This window comes from Bombyx mandarina, chromosome 17, assembly GCF_030267445.1.
Source record: "Bombyx mandarina strain Sakado chromosome 17, ASM3026744v2".
NCBI lineage: Eukaryota > Metazoa > Arthropoda > Insecta > Lepidoptera > Bombycidae > Bombyx > Bombyx mandarina.
Window position 1 is genome coordinate 10,727,628 of NC_143223.1, and position 20,483 is coordinate 10,748,110.

The 20,483-nt window shown below is 34.5% G+C and overlaps 2 protein-coding genes and 1 long non-coding RNA gene across 3 annotated transcripts in view; 2 read left to right on the top strand and 1 right to left on the bottom strand.

Moving 5' to 3' along the window:
* The first annotated feature begins 596 nt into the window (after positions 1-596).
* On the top strand, positions 597-3,580 carry LOC114240688 (glucose-induced degradation protein 4 homolog). Its single transcript, XM_089734349.1, has 4 exons — positions 597-1,076; positions 1,277-1,444; positions 1,536-1,768; positions 2,808-3,580. The coding sequence occupies exons 1-4, from the start codon at positions 930-932 to the stop codon at positions 2,869-2,871; spliced, it is 612 nt and encodes a 203-aa protein (XP_089590475.1). The 5' UTR covers positions 597-929; the 3' UTR covers positions 2,872-3,580.
* Positions 3,581-3,876: 296 nt separating this feature from the next.
* The window catches only part of LOC114240689 (uncharacterized), a 48,237-nt gene continuing 31,630 nt past the window's right edge, over positions 3,877-20,483 (bottom strand). Inside the window, exons 2-5 of the mRNA XM_028171332.2 lie at positions 15,888-15,961; positions 7,418-7,717; positions 6,781-6,978; positions 3,877-6,372 (exon numbers count right to left, since the gene is read on the bottom strand). Coding sequence (XP_028027133.2) covers positions 5,278-6,372; positions 6,781-6,978; positions 7,418-7,708 — 1,584 coding nt within the window. The 5' untranslated portion in view covers positions 7,709-7,717; positions 15,888-15,961 and the 3' untranslated portion in view covers positions 3,877-5,277. The remainder of the gene's footprint in view (positions 6,373-6,780; positions 6,979-7,417; positions 7,718-15,887; positions 15,962-20,483) is intronic.
* The window catches only part of LOC149501152 (uncharacterized), a 171,976-nt gene continuing 169,721 nt past the window's right edge, over positions 18,229-20,483 (top strand). Inside the window, exon 1 of the long non-coding RNA XR_016324502.1 lies at positions 18,229-18,359. This is a non-coding gene — a long non-coding RNA (uncharacterized LOC149501152). The remainder of the gene's footprint in view (positions 18,360-20,483) is intronic.

The following is a 20,483-nucleotide window of genomic DNA, read 5'->3' on the forward strand; positions in this document are numbered from 1 at the left end:
CGCCGTGTTCAAAGCCCGCGATAAAAACTATGCAATAGCTTAAAAGAATTGACGGTTTACCTGAATGTAATGACGTTTGTGGGCTGATGATGATGATGACTATTAAATACCACGGCGTGAATATTGCAACTCACTATGAAGTACGAGATGTCAGTTGATGAAACGAAAATCACTACTGACTTCAGTTGATTTTTTGGCGGGAACGTGAGGACCGAAATTATGTGAATTGTTTTGTTTTGTTATTTTAGTATTTGGTCAGGCTTACACATGTAATAACAGTGGTATATTAGCTGTTTATTATGTGTGCATTGTTATTTATGCACTTATGAATGCGGAAAAATGAAAATGTTGCTTTCCGGGTTCTTTCTAAAAGCCCGCTAAATTTTGTGTATTTGTAACCACCATTTTAATGAGACTTTATTTCATCCTCTCTCGTCCTGTTTCATTTAATTTCATCTTCATTAATTAGTCTCAATTAAATTATTTTCACCTCATTTCATCCATATAACTTTTTCACTTATCTATATTTATATATATTTATAATATATGTATAACAAAATACATACTTATACATTAAACATATTTCCTAAAGGCTCTGTGGTGTGATATCTTCGCCTTTGCTATTGGAAGACGGAACTACTACTACAAAATCACTGTCACCTGGCTTTCAAGTAGAAATTTTATTTGCGGTGTTTGTTTCCTAACTTTCACTAAGTCTAAGTGATGTGAAAGATCCCCAGCATATCTGTTTTTACCTTTTTATTGTAATCGTACAACCATCATGTAAAACATATGTTCTATCAATAAGCGAAAAATTTAGATAGAATTGAAAGGCTAGCGTAACTACTGTCTGTCACGGTACCTACTCATCGCTCAATTCTGCAACTGTCACATTTACAAGAGCTAGGTCATCGTCTCATGGAAAAATAATGCCAGTGAAAGTAGACATTACACCACCTCCACCAGCTAATTCAAAACAACCTGGTGTGACAAAATCCCTCCTTTACAACGGCTCTAAATTTCAAGGACATCAAAAAAGTAAAGGCAACTCTTATGAAGTCGAAGTAGTTTTGCAGGTTAGTCACAATAACAAAGTACGCAATATTGATAAACAATATTTTATCGTGTTTCTGTGGATGTAATTGTAAAAGTTTATAAAGTAATTACTTTAAGACTTAGCAATGACATCTATGTTTTGAACAAATGGGGCTCAAAGGCTTATTAAATTTTTGTTAAAGTATATAATTTTAGAAACTTATGTAACTTATTTTTACAGCACGTAGACGAAGAAAATTCATACCTTTGTGGATATTTAAAAATAAAAGGTTTAACAGAGGAATTTCCAACACTCACAACATTCTTTGATGGTGAAATAATTTCATCCAAATATCCCTTTCTAACAAGAAAATGGGACGCTGATGAAGATGTTGATAGGAAACATTGGGTAAGTGTAGTTATCTAATTTTATAATAAAAACACTTTAATAACATCGTTTGTAGGACTGTTTAAATTTGTTTCTTTTTATTTCTTTCTAGAGTAAATTTGACTTATTTGTACCATATTTAAAGACTTTCAACTCGGATTCATTTGATTATGAGTCTCTAGCAAAGGCTGATTATGTGTTTATGAGATGGAAAGAACATTTTTTAGTTCCGGATCATACAATAAAGGATATAAATGGTGCTTCTTTTGCTGGTTTTTATTATATATGTTTTCATAAGTCTGCAGCCACAATAGAAGGATATTATTACCACCGGAGCTCAGAATGGTAAGTTATGACAATTTCATTTTTAAAAAAATCTATAAATATAAATGCAAGATTAATAAGTTTATTAGAAGATATGATTAAGAAATTATTATTAGACTAAATTTAGAAAATTTAAGATACTATGAATTCACTCGAAAATAATATTCGTGTTCTACATAATTTAATTTTTATTCATTAGTTGATAACATTATTATACTGTACTTGTAAACTGTAAACTTTTACTGTCGTTGGTAATTATAAAAGATAGAAAGAGGTGGATAAATTTAAATATTTTTGTACAAATTATTTTTTCACTTTGAATTTATTGTATATATTTGTTAACGTAACTTTTTAAATGTAAACTTTAATCCACTCCTGCTCTTGGGCCAATATACTATAATATAATATAATAATATAATAGCTTGTTTCAATTTGGTTACAACTTATCGTCACTGCAATGTAAGTTGTTATTAATGCAAAGCCAAGTTAACATCTTAGGTACATTACAGATGTCATATGTCCTCAAAGTAATACCACACAGGAGTGATAGCAAATAATAGGTTTATATTCACCTCAAACAGTACAGTAGATACCTAAGCATTTTGAAAGATACTGAATCAGTAATATTCAACATAGGAAATAGGGTCAGAGTTTGTTCAGATAATAATGTGATGTCACATGATGACAGATATTGGAGAATAGTGATTGTGGTTTGTGTGACACAGGATTATATCTTTTAATTTTCTGAATATTCAGTCAGCTCAGCTATATAAAGTGCTGTGTTTTTAATGCTGGGTCATATTTTTGTGTAATGTGAGTCAATTTGCCATATACAACTGGGAATGGAAATGGTTAATTTAAATGAATACCAGTACATTCCATATGCTTCATTTGCTAAGAACTTTTTTAAATACCTTCACATTTGTTTGTTATTGCTTAATTTTTAATTCGAAATTGTAGGATAACTATAAGGAAAAGCTTCACAAGTAACATCTGCACAAAATAATCAAGTGGAATTTAAACAACTAATAAACTCTAATAACTATTTTTATATTTTCAGGTATCAGTCATTGACTTTAAGTCATGTTCCTGAACACAGCATTCAAATATATGAATTCAGATGAAAATATTTGTTACTAAAATTTGGAACAATATTTTTGTGTCTACTAGTACTTACTTGTTCATAAAAAAAGAAAAGTATTTGTTAATATTCAGATGCAGAAAAAAAGATGGTTCATTTCACCAACAAAAATCAATTAAAAACATTTAAAAAAAACTAAACATAATGAGACATGTCTGTTCTTGCACATATTTGAATAACTGAGATTCATTGTTCTTGTTGATCGAGAAAAATGAGTGTATTATTTGAAATTTTTCATTGTATTACTTAGTGTAATTATGTAGATAAAGAAGTAAGTTTCATGATGCTGCGTATGTGATAATTTGTACAAATGACTTGAATGTAAGTAGATTATTGTGTTGCTAGTCGTTTTTTTCTATGTAGTGTTTTCCCAGCTTTTTTCTGTTTAGTATCAAACGGCTTCCATTTTTGTGGGCTGTGATGATATAGAGTAAATGCCTATTAAGATCAATTATTGCTGCCTTTATCAGTATCAGTTTTTTTGTTTATGGCATAAATAGCAATTTTAGTCCAAAGTCATCTTAGCTTCCACTCAAATTTAATGAAATATGTGCAGGATCAGAAAAATTTGTTGTACAACTTGATGAACAGACAGAACAGACCTTAATTTTAAATGTAGTATCAAGAATTCAATATGATTTTATTGAAGCATTGATAAATACGTTTTTTTAAATAAAACATCTTATAAATAAGTTACTTGTTTGATTTATGGAGATATAATGAAAATACGAGTTCATTAGATTTCATTTTAATTCAACACATTTATTTACAATTAAATACTGGCATATAATATCATGATTTAAATATTCATTGAAATTCAGAAATATTATTAGTAATTATATTTTTCTATATAGTATGATGACTGTTCCTAAAGTATTCTTTGTTTTGTATTAAACCTATCAATGAAATGTAGAATAGTATACACAAAATAAGTAATTAATTATAAGTGAATTAATTTAGGTTTCATATTCAATAATCAGCATTTTACTAAAGTTGATGATTAATTAATATAATGTTATAATTTATTTAGTCCACATAAAGCACATAATTTTTGTACTTAAAATTAACGAATAATAAATATAACACATAGGTAGTTAGCCGATGAAATTTTACTAAAGTAGCACTAACCAATTTGCTATTTTACTACACACTGGTTTTAGAATATAAATACCTATCTCAATGAGTTTTCATTCACCACACATATTGGCACTAAACAATTTTTATAAAGATTTAGTGTTGAGAGGTTTGAAAAGTAGATAACATTGGTTAAAATTAAATAATGGATAATATATTTTTAGATAAATATAAAAGCAAAATGTGCTAAATTGAAAACTTTGAATTGAAAATAAAATCATCAAAATAGTAGGTATACATAACTAGATATTTATTTAGAAAAATACATTTAACAATTCTATATTCTAAATTGAAGCTTAATACTTGATAAAACTAACTTAAACTAAGCTTTGGTGGGATCGTTAATGTTTATTTATAGTTCGGTATTTTAGGTATCCAGCCCTTACGTTAGCGTCTCAATGCGTAGTCTTTATTGTAAGCTACATTTACGTCCTCCATGCAGATAAGAAAACCTGCAAGTTATTTATTAAATGTGTACATTTTGCTTATAATTCAAGGCAAGTTTGTATTCAGCTCTAAAGAAATAGATCGTGTAAATCTATTGCACGACTCTTAAGATCCAAATGTAAATTTAGGTGGGTTCAACAATGTCCGAAGCATTTAATGTTACAAGGAAGCATTTAGTTACTAAATCTAGGTACATAATAATTCAACAGAATTGATTTTCACAGAGCAAATAAGTAATTTATCAAGGTTGTACATTTGAAAACATCAATTGGCTACAGGCAAGCTAATCATAGACGTGCCTAACTGTAAAAGGAAACAATAAAATCTATATCGAATAAATATCAATCAGTGATTATTTAGAACAAATTTACATTAACATAATTAAAACAACGATAATACTATATTGTGTGAACAACTTCAGTAGCAAATAAAACAAAGGAGAAAATATTTACATAACTTAAAATACTTAACAAAAAAGAACTATGACTGTAATATTTGGCTTTGAAATAAATAATTTAATTTAATGAAAGCTATGGATAACTTGAACCTGCAAAATGTTTACATACAAAATGTTACGGTACAGTTACAGTCAGGTATTAATAATAGGAACCAGGGTCATAATGTTTAAATGAAAATTTACATTGTTAGTTCTATCGATTATATCACCAATCCTATGCAAGAGAACGGGTAAATTTATATTTAAGTACAAACTATAAGTTACTTTAATCATTAGAGAAATAACTTGATCCATAGCATTCATTATATTATGTCGTCGGGTAACATCGAATTAACTATTTGAAGAAGCAAACTATCTTTTCGTAGTGTCTTCACTACTAAACCAGTGCCTGAGTCCAAGGAGACTATAGAGATCTTGGCTGTCGTGAGATCTTTGTGGGTTTGAATGATGTTGTACTACTCTATGAATGTACCGCCTCAGTTGTTCAGGGTATGGTTCTTGCATTCCAGGATATACTCCGAATTCGCGAGGTCTAAAGTTATGAGGGTAAGAATGATGATGACGTCGTGGGTTTTCGTGTCCATTGTAAACCCCCCCAAGTTTGTTTTGTCCCGGCCAATAATCTTGAAGTTGTTGGAAGGGGTAACCGGGCGGAGGAGAGCGAAACTGTTGGTTTGGCCACGGGTAGCGGTATATAATACCTTTATTAACAAACTTCTCTCGGTCAGGTATATTGTGCGCTATGTCTGTTGATAATGGACCAAACGATATTTCAGCGCTTCCTGACTGTGGCCTGTTACGACGATGTTGTAGTTTAGTACGTGTTCCTAGTACACCTTCCTCTTTGAATTGCTGATTCTTTTGATCTTTGGAAAAATTATCGTCAGTCGTCACTTCTGCGTATCGACTAATCAATTTTATAGCCTCACCAATATCAGAATAGTCGTTTTCAGGGTTAAGTTTAGATTGTTCTCCGTTTTTAGACAAAACTTGCTGTGTTTGTGACGCTACTTTAACGTCGGTCTGCTTATGTTCTTCTTTCGTGTTGGAAGCTAAATTACTTTCTGTACTTGTATTGATTTCCAAAGTGTCTGTTTTTGGTATATCATTTTTCTTGCTAGTACTATCCGTTAGTTGTTGTTGGTTTCCGTAAAGTATGGGATCAATGTTAACGTGTCCATATACAACTTCTTTTTGACCTTGGTCAGCCATATTATTGATAGTTTCTATTTCGGTAGCGTTCAGTGGGCTATCACGTTTGGGTTTCTCCGCGAAGTGGAAATTAGTCAATACGTTATGATTCAACACACCTGCACCGTCTGGCAGACTAGTGTCGTTATGCGAGTGTTGTAGTTTTAGCAGTTCTAATTCAGCTTCAATGCTGGCGTCTGAGACTGGCTTATTCCCATCTTTCTTGTTGATATTGTCATGGCTGCCTTGTGAAGCCTAAAAAGGAAACATCCATTTGTTAAAAATGAAAATGTCTAGAACACTTATTTGTCAGAAATATAAGTAACAACACAAATACTTTAAATAAAATCAAATTCTTAGTGAAAATTGTCAGATGCGTTGGTTCCCTTCATAACTTTAGTCTATTTATCGACCTACATACAGCAAATTACTGCTCATCGAAATTAATTATTTTAAAATCTTGTATAAAGACATTCATGTCAACCTCATGATGATTGATCGAAATTAGCCCCCAAAAATTTACTTTTTCTAGTTGATAATTATCTAGTTTTATTGCTTAGTTATATGAATATAACTGCTTCGAATCCAATACAATACAATCTTACAATAATTAAACGATGATTAATTCTAATAAAGATATAGAAAATATTGATTGCTGCTAACCTGATCCGATAGCCCTTGGCCTTGAAGAGGTGCAGCCAGCGGATCCAATCCTATAGGAATAGAGAGCTGTAATGGGCCAGGTTCGTTTTCGTCATAGTTGTCATAGTAAGTAACATCTCCGCTTAAAGTTGGCTTGAACTGTGCGTTCAATTCCTCTAGCAGGATGCGTTCGTGTTCATCTTTATTAACAGTCACCGTCTGGAATAATAACAAGAAGAATAATTAGTTAACAAAACACGCTCATGGCTTTATGGTGTCGGCCTAGATTATTTCAGCTCTATCTCATCTCTACCCACGGGTGTCGTAAAATGCGAGTAAGGGATTCATTTGAGAATGGGCAGTAGCGTTTTTTTATTGCTTAGATGGGTGGACGCACTTAGGGTCTACTCGGTGTTAAGTGGCTACGAAAGCCCAGAGACCTTGAGACATTGAGTCGAACTCTTAATAATAATTGTATTGTATAATTGCTGTCTCAATGCTCAAACCGGAACAAGGCATGGCATTACACCAGGTAAACAATGAGCTCGTTCACTCATTCGCGCAATAAAAAAATAGTTATGAAAAGAAATGACGAAGAAAATGACGATTTTCTATTTCACTATTAAATAATTTTGCGATTGTTAATTTATGAATTTACCTGAACGCAACCGTTTCCATCCAGTCTTTGTCCTTTCGGACAAACGAGGGGAGTTATGAACAGAGATTTTGTAGTTATTCTCCTCCGCGGCGCATTTGGGTTACCGCTTTCAGGACTCTGAAGCCAGGATTTCCATGCGAGTTCAGCGGCGAGGCGGTCGAGGGTACGTGGTGGCGGCCTAGTCGTTGTGACCACAGCCGGGACCACGGTCTCAGTAGTAGTCACCTCGACTTCTGCCGCTTCCACTAGTGCGCACGACACCAGTAATAACGTCGTCCACGTGTACCACATCGCAAACACCTGAGGACAATAAAATTAGGTGAATTGACAGTCGAAGGTTCTACACATCATACAAGATATTTATTCACTCGGGTACAAATTATGTTTCTGGCCGAAAACTTTCCGCAACATCGGGATACAGAAATCCTTGACCTGACCACTCACTAGGCTTTAAAAAGCATTTTGGTTTCGTCGTAAAAAAAAGAGTTCAAAACGGATCAAAGTATGGTCCAAATACTTTGAATGCCTAACCTTGAAGTCCTTTATTCTTTGAAAAAGCGAAAGCAACTTAATGATGGTCTACACTATATTTGCTAGACCGTCCTTGCTTTTTCACGTGCCTAAATAAATTTCATGTTTCAATTGAATAGTCGATAATTGTTGTTATTAAAAACGTATTGCTCTATATAGACACGAATGCACTAGCCACATGGTATAATGTTGATACCAGTACTATGTCAATGCCGGCCACCCATTATGAAGTGTAAGTCGTAATTTAATTATATAACGGCTGTCCCATCTTTTGAACCGTAACGCATGTCAGCTTCGCGGTAGGAATAGATTGGACAGTGGATAATTACTGCGCGCGGCCTCACAACATATCACCCATAACTTTATAATTTTATTTATTATTTATAACACGGAGTTATTCATTCTTACATGGTAGAACGCAGTCGGTAACACGTGTTAGATGCGTATATCCTGAAAATAATGCGTGCATACCGGCTCGCAGTAGGTACGTCTATCAGTATAGTAGGTATACTTAGAAATTTGGAAAATTAGCTAGGAAATTTAGGTGAGGAAAGCACGTATAGAATCACATAATGTTCGGATAGGCCAGTGAGGTATACTGACCTATCTTCTGATTAATAGTCGGAGATACTATTATTTTGTAAGATCGTCTTTTGATGCCTCCATATGTATGACAAAGCACAGCTTATCTGAGTTTACGAAATATTTTATCAAGGCCCAATAAATAATTCCTTTCACTATTCGTATATTATAATACTGTAACGAGCACTTGTTCATATCGAAATGTAATAATTCCGACGTAAATACTATGATCGCGAACAATTTTATATTTTATTTTATTTATACGGATATACTAAAGCTAGGTGTGAAGATGTCATATTTACTGATGATAGCTTTTGTTCGATTTCACCCGATTTAATCATTTAGTGCGTAAAACAAGAGCAATGGCTGTTGACCCCGTCGCGATCTATCGGCGGCATCTGGCAATGATCTCGCATAAAGACGCCGTAAGCGCAGTAACGCACGCGGAAGCTACTCGCGGGAATTGACCGTATTTCAATAGCTGCTTCATTGAATCTTATTTTTCAGACAAAACTTGCTACAAGAACGCCATTAGCAAACGTGAGCAATGAATGTTTGTCCGGTGCAAAGAAAGTCTCTCGTTGGCTTATGATGTTTTAACATTCTCGAGACGTCTGACTCAATGAGATCGTTCTGTTTACATAAAACAGACGCTGGGTATTCCGATGTATTATTATCTGCGCGAACCAAATCCTCGAATGTTGAACCCTACCTTGACATGTATGCGAGAACGAGACAAAACTGTCGCGGAAAAGGTGTGTCGGCACAGGGCTGTACGCAAATAGCTTTGTAGCCAATTTGACTCGAGTGGTCCTCGGAATGGAGCGTCCAACGCAAGAAAAGGTAGACTTTATAAATATAGTAATAAAAGTAACTACGCTCAGTGAAATGAAAGCTTGCAGAGAAAATTCAATTAGTGTTGCAATCGGGATAGAATTAGAACTCTGGCTTCAAGTGCCGCACTTGAAGCGGTTTTGTCATGCTTTTGGTAAAGACGGTTTATGAAAAACAGTACCCTAGCTGAGAATATTTAAAAAAAAAATCCAAGTCGGTGTAGGGGCAGAGAAAAGACCGTATGTTTTCGTTGTTACGGTTGAAGAGCGACCCTTTTGGCATCCAGAAATATGTGTCTCTAGAATTTGAATAAAAAAATCATAACCACGTCAAATTTTTTGTGAGAAAAATCTCCTGATTCGCTTTTAAGCCAAAAAGTACAATATATAAATTTAGAAATAAATGTCCGGCTAAATTGATATGTCGACCTTGCCATTGAAAAGTTAATTCGTTTGGAGGCGTCTACGATTTACGAAAATGCGTGACTGGTTACATCTGAATTCACATGTTTCGATGACCATTAGTGCCCATTGTGTGGTAATAGCAATGAGCTTCGTGAAAGTGGTGGGTGCTAACTGGACGTGCACGATTCTGACCGTATTTGCAATAATACACGACTGTTACGGTATTTTATTTTGTATCGAAAAATAAAACAATAACATTCAATGTTTAGTTATCCTTAAATTATTTATTGTTTTTCCGTTAAAAGTAATAATAAAATGCAAAATTAATTCTTAAGACGTCTAAAGACGAAACTCCAGATACTAAAGGCAGATAGATGATAGTGCCAGTGATTTCTAGCACGATTACCCTAAAATATCATGTTTTCTTTCTCTCAGTGTTATGTGCGTTGCAAGCAATGTAACAAAACAACGATTTTTTAAAGCGCGGGATTTACGGTTTGTACCTACTTTCTGCTAACTGTTTTCGTGTTATATCACGACTTCCCGAAATATGAACTAATTAAAACGAGTTTTTATACTTAGGCTAATAATAGTTCATTAATGTTTCGGTTTCCGTACATCCTGTATAAGCGCAACGCAGAGAATTCATGTTTGTTCTTAAAACTTGGAATGCATGCAAGACTGCACGTAACATTATTAACAGAAACAGTTTTAATTTACACATTAGTTGCACAAATTGGTCCATTTGAAAACGAAGGAATTCAACAGTTTTCATCTTAACTGTTCTAGTAAAACTAGTTTTTTTTTGTTTTTGTTGTTGTAAAACTCATTGTATTGTCCATTAAAGGAAACATTTGTCATTCGTTAGTGACCGTTATAATATGTGGTGTTAAATAGTCACCACGGCTTAATGTCACGACCGTCACAGTCAAACACTCATGAGAATGGGGTTTTCGACGTAAATTAACGTCCATAACAACCAAACAATGTTACTTACGTACAATGTTTTACTTACTTGATACTAGTTAAAGCTCTTGGTTTTGATCTAACTATCCCGTAAAACTTTTTGACTTGTACTGGAATTCTTGCTTTGTTACACAGTTATTGGTAGGGCGTCTTGTGACCCCCATTGGTAGGTACCACCACCCTGTCTATTTCTGCCGTGAAGCAGTAATGCGTTTCGGTTTGAAGGGTGGGGCAAAGGTTGTACTGTAAATAATGCGACTTGAAACTCATGTTTTATGGTAAGTGGCGGCATTTACGTGGTTAATGTTTATGGGTTCCGATGAACACTTAAGACCAGGTGGACCGTGAGTTCGTCAATCCATCTTAGCAATAAATAAAAGTAGTTAAGATTTTCTCATTTGTGCGACACAAATATATGTATGTAACTGATGTAAGCCCCATTTAGGAATACTACCTACCTAGGTACCTTGACATTGTCACCTCTGAATAGGAATTAGTGGTAGGGTTCTGATGGTAAGGTTAGCATTAGTATTTACGTTGACGAGTTAGTAGTAGTAGTTTTGGTGAATTTAGTAAGCTTCAGCAAGTTTATTAAAATGGAGTAAACTTATTAAGCTTGAGTGAGTTTAGTAAGACTCAGGAAGCTTATTAAGTTTGAGTAAGTTTATTAAGCTTGAATGAGTTTAGTAAGATTTAAGGAGTTTTTTTTGTGTATCAGTAAGTCAACTATTGAACAGCTGATGGTGACAGGAAAGGTAGATGGCAAACGTCCTAGAGGACGCAGTCCCACGAGATGGTCGGACCAAATACGATCTTCTCTAAACATCAATTTCCATAATGCCCTTTATGAAGCTAAGGATCGCAGCAGATGGAGGGAAATCGTACGGGAGAAACTGATGCAGTGGTGGTGTCACGACCCTCAGTAATGAGGAAAACGACCCGAGGAGGAGGAGGAACTTATTAAGGTTGAATAAACTTAGTAAGTATGAATAAGTAGTAAGCCCACAATCGAAAACGAAGGTAGCTTCCGAATACGCCCCATGTTCAGACTAGTCCACGGACGTTCCGAAAGAACAAATATGGCTCACTATTTCGTTCGCAATTTTCAGTAGTTAGTATCATGTCAAAATTTAGGAGCACCATGTTCTGTCTATTATTTTGATAAAGCTTAATAAAGCAGTTTAATAAACTGCTTTATTGCTGCAGCTGCTGCTGCTGCTAACGGAAGTTTAATAAAGCAGGACCTATCGCTTTATTTATCTATCTATGGTTTGTTTGATGTTAATGGATCAAAATACGTTGATACGAATCTAATTATGTTTAATTGCTTTGCAATGAATTGTATTACATTATTGTTAAATTATTATATAGTTGTTACTATAAAATTAAATTATTATACTGACTTAGTTGTGTAGTAATTAGCGGCCTTGACTCTTGCGCCGAGGGTCGTGGGTTCGATTCCGATATCGGGCAAACATTGTGTGATGAACAGGTTTGTTTGCTTTTATCTGGGTGTTTATTATCTATATATGTATATATTAGCGCAACGTTACTGTTTAGTTAACTAAAAATACTTAATGTTATATGTCTCCATAATGCTACACATGTCAACAACTTTTTAATACGGTATTCAAGAGAATTCATGACTACCCCCACTTTGTATTATAAATGCGATTGACTATTGTCCCGCAAAACTTTCCGACTCGAGCAGCCGACTGAGGTGGAGCTCTCTGTTTTTATCGCTGTACACTCGAAATACAATAACGGAATTCATTGAAAAAGTGAGTCTTAATTACTCTCACTATGGAAGGCAATCATAATTATGAAGAGAATGGCGTCAGCGACGTTGACGTCATCATTTTAAAAACACTATGAAACCAGTCACTGCGTCATATACATTTAAATATATATAAGTATATATGTCAGTCTCTGGTGCCTATAACACAGAATCCCAGGGGCCGGATAATCGTGCGTGATTTGTTCCCAGTTATTATTATTATTGTATTGTTACGTTAAATAAGAGATCGTAATTGAAATTAATAAATGATCGAGAAAAGGTCAAGATTAAAAAACTTTATTCAAAGTATTTAATTGTCTAGTTAACGTGAGTAAGAATGTACTTGCAAATTAGTGAAGTGTTGGCCTCCATAGGTGTGAAGAGTAATTGGAAGCTAAGCTCTCGTGGACAAGTGTGCCGAGATCAGTGGCCGACCTACTGATAAATAATGAAACAGTGTGACAAGTTTTATGTGATATTTCACTATCGTTCCTACTTTTCGTTGTACCGAGTTCCGTCACATCTTCCCTGGTACCAACCAACCATATGAATTAATGCGCTTGGATTAAAATATGAGCGTAAGAGAATTTATGAAAATGTTGCCTGTAACTGTTTGTAGGCCAAGGTTGGATATATAGCGAATTTTTTTCATTTCACTATGGATGGAAAAAACGCTAACTCCGCTTCCTGTGGTTAGAGGAAACAACCTTAGATTGTTCTTAGAATGTTTTTTTTTATTTCCTCAGACTGGATATTGAGCGACACACTACTAAATATTTGCTGAAAAAATATGTCTTGAACTCTGAATAGTTTCAATAATATCGTATCCCTTATACATAGTTTCATTTTTTACAATAGGTGTGTTTGTTGTTTTTTTTAACGCTAAGATGGGTAGTCGAGCTCACGTTCCACCTGCTGTTAAGTGGTTACTGGAGCTCATAGACATCATTAACGTAAATGCCCCACCCACCTTGAGACGTGAGTTCTCAGACTCAGTTCTTAGAGTGCAACAACTTCCACACCCTTCAAACCGAAATGCATTACTGCTTCACAGCAGAAATAGGCTGAGAGGTAGCACCTACGCGTGCGGACTCACAAGACGTCCTACGACCAGTAGAACATGCCCTACCACCAGTTTGTCTGTTAAAGCTAAGAATGTGTAAAACTTTACGTTTAAGTGAGAAACAGTAAAACAAATTAATGATCAAATTAATTTTTTTGTTTTTTTGTTGCTTAGAAAAACTTTTATTGCTTAAAAAACACCTCCAATTTTAAATTGCAACAACACATTGAACCTAGCAGATTTTGTGGAGTATTAGAGCGCCTCAGAAGTATGTGACAACAATTGTTTAAGTAAAAATGTATTTAAGTTATTTAAGTAAAAAAAGAGGCTAATTTGTTCATTCACTTTCTTTCTCACATATTATGTAATCATTTTAATGATTAGTCGACGTTCTCTGTCAAAACATTACCTTTTTATTATTGATAAACACAATTTATCTTACCATTATCAAAATTACTTCTGCAACGTTGTATTAAAACTTTCTAGTTTACTGTTGAAATGGTTTTTGTGTTGTTAAAGTTCGATTTTTAATAAAAATATACAACGAACTTTCTTTTACGTTACTTCATTTGGACAGACTTCTTAAAATTACAATATATATTTTTGAAATAAAAAAAAATTGAAGCTTTCTTCTTTTTAAATTGACATACCTCATTTCGGTAGAATTCGAATTTCGGTATTTATTACTCGTTTGCATGTGTCAATGTCATTTATGTGATCCAGAATGGCTTCGTAAAGAATTGTTTGAAATTAAAAGATTGTTGATTTTCGGTCGTATTAGATATAAGTACTAAGTACAGACGGCTGACAGTAATGAGCGTGCGAATGAAAAACGAAACCATATTCAACGTATCGAGACGGATGCGTTCGGAATATAATCTTGGTATTTTTGGAAAGGAAACAGCCCACTTTGACGGAAGCCGCTGACGACAGATTTCGCTCGTGAATAACAATATATCACTCATGGATTCACGGTCGCAGTGAAGCAGGATCATGCGTTGCGACGAATTCAAAAGTGATTTTAGTAAATTTTAATATACGGTGACTAAAAACAAGAGCCCGCGCAATATTTTTGAGAGGAACGACATTCTGTGCTAGCTTCTGTGTTCTTTTATTCAATACTTTTTTTATCGTAAATAAATACGATACAAAGTTACGTTTTGGAACAATTGAAATTGGTTATTACTTACTTAATTCGTTAATGTGTTTTGACTAACAATCAGATCGTGTCTTTTTTATAATTTTTTGTAGAAAAGATGGGTAATGGATTTTTTTTGTACATGTTGTTAAATATCATTAATTAGAGAAAATACGAAAGTCATGCACTCGGCTGTTTTTATTCTAAATTGTATATATAGCATGCATCTCTCATTAATTGGAGACGTTGCATACTTTGTTTAAAATTTTACTAAGTTTATTCCCCGAGTTACGTTATGATTTTTAAATTTGGCGCAAAAAAAATTTGTAGGTACTTTAACGATTCATTATTTATTGCACGTACCATAAATAGGTACAATTTTATCTAACAAATAATAAGACAGTCTAAAATAGCCGTTACAAGAAATGGTCACGTGTAAATAAAAAAGAAAGTTCAAAGAATAGTAATTTTTTTTTTAATAATTATTTAAAGCTTCCGATTTCATTTTCAATTAAGTGTTTGCATTAAGCACGGATACCTAAAATAACAAAAGTGCAGACGTGGTTCCAACGCAACCGATACAGACTAACTAGCTACTGTGCTTTAAGCATCAAAAGATAATCACTTCTTGGAGAACACATTGTTTGTCCCGAAAACGTTAAGAATATTTGTCCAAGGAAACTAGTCCAATTCATGCTTGATTTTGGACCTGGACAAAGCTAATCGATACTTTGAGGTAGGTACATCCATCACCCCCTGAAATCAATAAATAACAATGGGCCGCCGCCTATACGTATTGTAGGGGTAGTAGAAGCTTGAGGAGGTCGAAGTTGCACGATGTCAGTTCAGATTTAATAACTAGAGAATCACTGACCCTCTGCTTTAAAACTAATTTTGAATATTCACGAACGTAATATAAAAAAGATCATTCGAGAAGCAGCTACTCTTGAGTTGTTAGGTTTCCTTTGCAGGCGCTTGGGTAGCTATTAGCACCCACCCCTCCTGGCTGAGCCAGTGCTCTCTGTCCTGGTGAAATGATAGATATCTATTTTAGACTTAAATTATTTTTTAACTAATTTAAATTTTTTTTATAAAAAATATATTAAATTTATAGACTTTATAAATCTATTTTACTTTATAAAATAGATTAAGAAATGCATTTGAATGAGGCTTACCTTGACGGCTGAGGGGAGTCGTCTTGCGCTGGTCACATTATAGCGCACAGCCGCCGCTGTCCTCGGGGCCAGCCCTGCAACAAGGAAGTTAATGATAAACAAAACTGGATTTAAAAACATATTACTTTTATCTTCATTTTGATTTGAAATACTGTCGATGATTGATTTAGTACGTTAAAAAAATTCTACTGGCGTGATCTAAGGAGAATATTTCAAAATTAAATGACATTTAAAATTGTAATTCATTCACGTCATAATCTATACTAGTATATAAATCTACAGTGGTTTTTACGGATGTTCCGTTATAACTACTGAACCATTCATCCGATTGACTTGAAACTTGGTATCCATGTAGAAAATACATGTACTTAATGGACAGGCTAATATTTATATGAGTGTTGGACTCCCTAAACCAGTTGCGGGTTCGTTAATGATGAGAATCTTTGTGGGGGTGAGAAATAATAATGTTAATTTGAATTGCCCAGTGAAGCGGACGGGTACAGCTAGTTTCATATAAACTTAGTCAGGATTGAAGAGAAATCTATTAAAAGCCGAGCGACGGCCAGGTGTGGGCAATCTTCGTGCAGCCCAGATGTTGCATTTAGTTCCTGTGTCGCGTTCCCGTCTCTTATGGACGCTTTCTATCATAGATTAAAAATATGAGGCCGTTAGCGTCAACGTAGCCAAGTCTGAAATAATAATGAAGGTAATTATTTCAAACCGGTTATGTCACGTTTGCTTTGTTGCCCGTTAAAAACGCAATTGAAAAATGAATTTTGAACTTCGTGGAAACCTACGAATGTGCCGTTTCTGTTCAGAATTAATTTTCATTGTGATCAGTTTCTGTACCTACCTAAATTAAATATCGAAACCTGATCCGACCTTGGGTAGTTTTAGCACTGTTGATAGCGGCCTCATATTGACTCAGATAAAACATATCATTGGGCCGTGTCATCAAGATTTATGGTTTAGTTTTGAAAATTACAAACATAATAAGGAGATGAAACATTGAGGGATCCCATAATTGAAGTGTTCTCTTTCAGACAACTATTGATTAATTAGAGGAATGATGGAAGGGAAGACTACTCTGTAGTAAGACTTGCTAAGTCAATTATTAAAAAAAAAACTGGTTGTGGTATGCTTAGATGCAAAAAATAATGTTTACTAGCGCTTTAAATATACATTGGACACAATATTCATTTACAAACAATTCTAATTATTGTTGTTGTATAGTATCGTTGCGCTTTACCTCATGCTTGTTCTTTGAAACAAAAGCAGCTAATGGGAGTTCTGCTGCTACTATGACAGTAGTTTTCAAACGTTTTCCCTTAAACTATTAGAATGAAAATTACAGTTACCTTACTATTTAATATCGTGTCTGTTTTGTTTATTGTAATTTTTTTCAAATTTCGAATACATTTACGACGGCTAAAAAGACATCGATGATTTTATATCAAAAAAGAAATCTTTTTAGATGCTTAGGTTTAAATTCCATTTCTGTTGATCTATGAACATTCTATCAATAGCTGTCTTGTGTGAATGTTGCGTGCCCCAGCGTCGCTTGCGTCGGCACACAAACTGCTCGAAAGTAGATCGGCCGTACCCAGATCCAGTAATTTATAAGTATTTATAAGCCGAAACTAGTTAGCCCTTTTGAGAAGTGAGCGGTTGTGCCGTAGTATGATTAATTAATTGGTTCTTTAGCATTTCTGAGAAAGAAACAGGCTATTTGGAACTGAAAAATGTTGCCTTAATATTATTTATTGAAGCAGAAAAAGGTTGACTTGTTGAAGGTATCGTAGGCTCTTACGGTTAGGTACCACCATCCCGCCTATTTCTGTTACGAAACAGTCATAGTTTATTTGATGGGACAGTTGTTATGTATTATCGTTGGGGCTGCCATCTGAGGCTTTAAGGTGGGTAGTGGCAGTGGTACGGTTTCGGTAAACAGCAAATAGTCCGTGAGCATCTTCACACGGCAAGAGCAATAATTAAACTAATATTTTATTATTTCTACGTTGAACATTTATTTATTAGATACGTAATTAGTTATTTAATAAGGTTAAGTATGTACGTAAATTAATTAGATTTTTTAATAATTTGTTTTTTTAATTTATAATTAGCTTAAACGGGTTTAGAGTCCACGACGTTAGGTGGTTAATGGTGTGGTCAATTGGCAACACAAATGTCAAAGCTGCTATCAGAATTTCTAGGGTTAAAGTCTTAGTTGCATTAATTGCAGAACTTATGGGAGAGGTGCAACCTGAGTCTACTGTACCTTTAAGCCGGAATTTACGTTTCGTCGAAAAAATAGACGTAGGTACCGGTAAGAGACTATACTGAGACCTTAGAACTATATCTCAAGGTGTGTGGCGCATTTACGTTGTAGATGTCTATGGGCTCCAGTAACCACTTAACACCAGGTGGGCTGTGAGCTCGTCCACACATCTAAGCAATAAAAAATAAAAAAAAGTTCTCGATGTGCACCACAATCAATCCTTTAGTTAGAAATGAAGAGGCGAACGGTATAAAAATACTAATAGGACGGATGTTTTCTTATTATTAGCTAAACAGCAAAATAGAAATCAATTTGGCTTCAGTTGAGTGTAAAATAATTCCCTTTTTTATCTCCCTTCGTCGTTTTCAAGTTACGAGCATTGTCTACCTCAAAAATAGCTCTGCAATATAATAATCTCTATATAATCGACGTGATCAAAGAATCTCGTATATTACAAACACACAAAAGAACATTTCATACAAAGAGATTAGCTGTCGTTTAGTAGACAATGAGAATGTCAATATTGGTCTGTGTGGTAAACAGGCGTCTCGGACGGTCGACTCCCGAGAATCCGTCCACGTTTCATTTATAAAGCCACCTATAACTATAGCATCCCGATTGTTTCAGGAACAAAGACTTATTCGTTCCCATTCCAAGTTATTCTTTGGCTTTCAATCTACGTGTTTCTGTAAGCCTCCCGACTCGCATAAAAGATACTGTGAAATATAAATCCACATGTACGTGAAGTCAAAGTCAAAATGCGAACAGTTTTTATTTGGGATTTATCATTTTTAATAAATACTCGAAGAATATGCTAATCGTTCTATAGCATGATGCACGAAACCAAAACACCGCTGCTTCTAAACATTGTGTGCAAATTTCATGAGATGAAACCAAATAAGAGTACACAGTCAACTAGCATAGGTTGTTTATTGCGGCTCACTGCATTATCATTGTTTATTGTATTCCCACCTGAAGTATTCGATACACATTACAATAAATAAAACACATACTTCAGGCGAAGTTTGAACATTCATTCGCTCTGTCAAACAGTCGTGACTCGATGAAGGAGAGTTTATAGACGCCGGCCAGTATTGTGTCTTGGCATTGGAGCATCGAAGCTTAGACAATCATTGTATTAGCTTGAGAACTTAGATGGGCCACGTGCAGGGACGTCTTAAACTAGGATGGGGCCCTTGGGCACACAAGAATTTGAGGCCCTTTTGGAAAGTAAAAAAAGCACAATTTTTTACTGAGTTTGAGACCATTTATTATAGGTAATCAAATACAGTATGATATAATATGTCATTAATGATATTAGAATGCTGCTGGTTTTTTGGTTACGATTTCGATAACGGTTTTTTTCGGGATTTCTGTTGAGCAAAATCTTCTATCATAGTCATAGTATATGCCTTGTAAATACCTTCTGATTACTGATTTGTGAAAAAAGTGCAATGTGCCCGACAAAAATGTTTTGAGAATAAACGTGTGAAAGAAATTGTCGGTCTTTCGGGGCCCCCTGAGAATGGGGGCCCTGGGCACGGGTCCCGTGTGCCCTTATGGTAAAGACGGTATTGGCCACGTGAACAGCCTCGTGTAACTCTGTAGAATTCTAATGCCGTATAAGCTATGCGACCGAGAAAGGAACGAACATCGTATAATGTAAGATCATGTTAACAAATATCTGCAAGATTACTCACGTTTGTTTACAGTATTGTAACAGTTTGTAAAGTGTTTGTTGTAATCAAGGCACGTGCCATCATAAGAAAACATACACAACATTGTAGCCGATTTGTGTGTAGTTTTTGATTAGTTCCTGTTTTGCTAAGAATAATTTGAATGTTAATTGATTTGGATTGGTGTTCGTTGGAATATAGCATGTGGTATAACAAAGCAACTACTACATGGGTGGTCAGCGATAGAGACTTTAGCAAATTATAATATCGTATATGCAAGAATTAAATTTCACGGTCAATAGGTTATTGATATAAAACTATTATAATATACCTAACATTAAATCAAGAAAAATATTCATTCTGATGAGTTCAAATACGAACACAATATCGACTAATGATGCACCTACATACCAACCTTCAGGGAAACGTTAACCTTTGAGTTATGTTATTTTTAGTGACAAGATTGAGTACAAGATTCTGTAGTTACGATTGGAAGGTCATAGATTGCGATAGTTGAATTAAACTTGGTATTAAATAACTTAAATTATTTTGGTTGTATTATTTCCACTAATATCTGTAGGTACTGGTGAAGATAGTATAATAGTAGCGCGTAGAAGTAACTAGAAGTGGTATGCGTCGCGA

Coding starts and splice junctions, on each gene's coding strand:
- LOC114240688 (XM_089734349.1), top strand. CDS start 930: ATGCCAGTGAAAGTAGACATTACACCACCTCCACCAGCTAATTCAAAA. Junction 1,077..1,276: donor AAGTCGAAGTAGTTTTGCAG/GTTAGTCACAAT, acceptor TTATTTTTACAG/CACGTAGACGAAGAAAATTC. Junction 1,769..2,807: donor TACCACCGGAGCTCAGAATG/GTAAGTTATGAC, acceptor TTATATTTTCAG/GTATCAGTCATTGACTTTAA.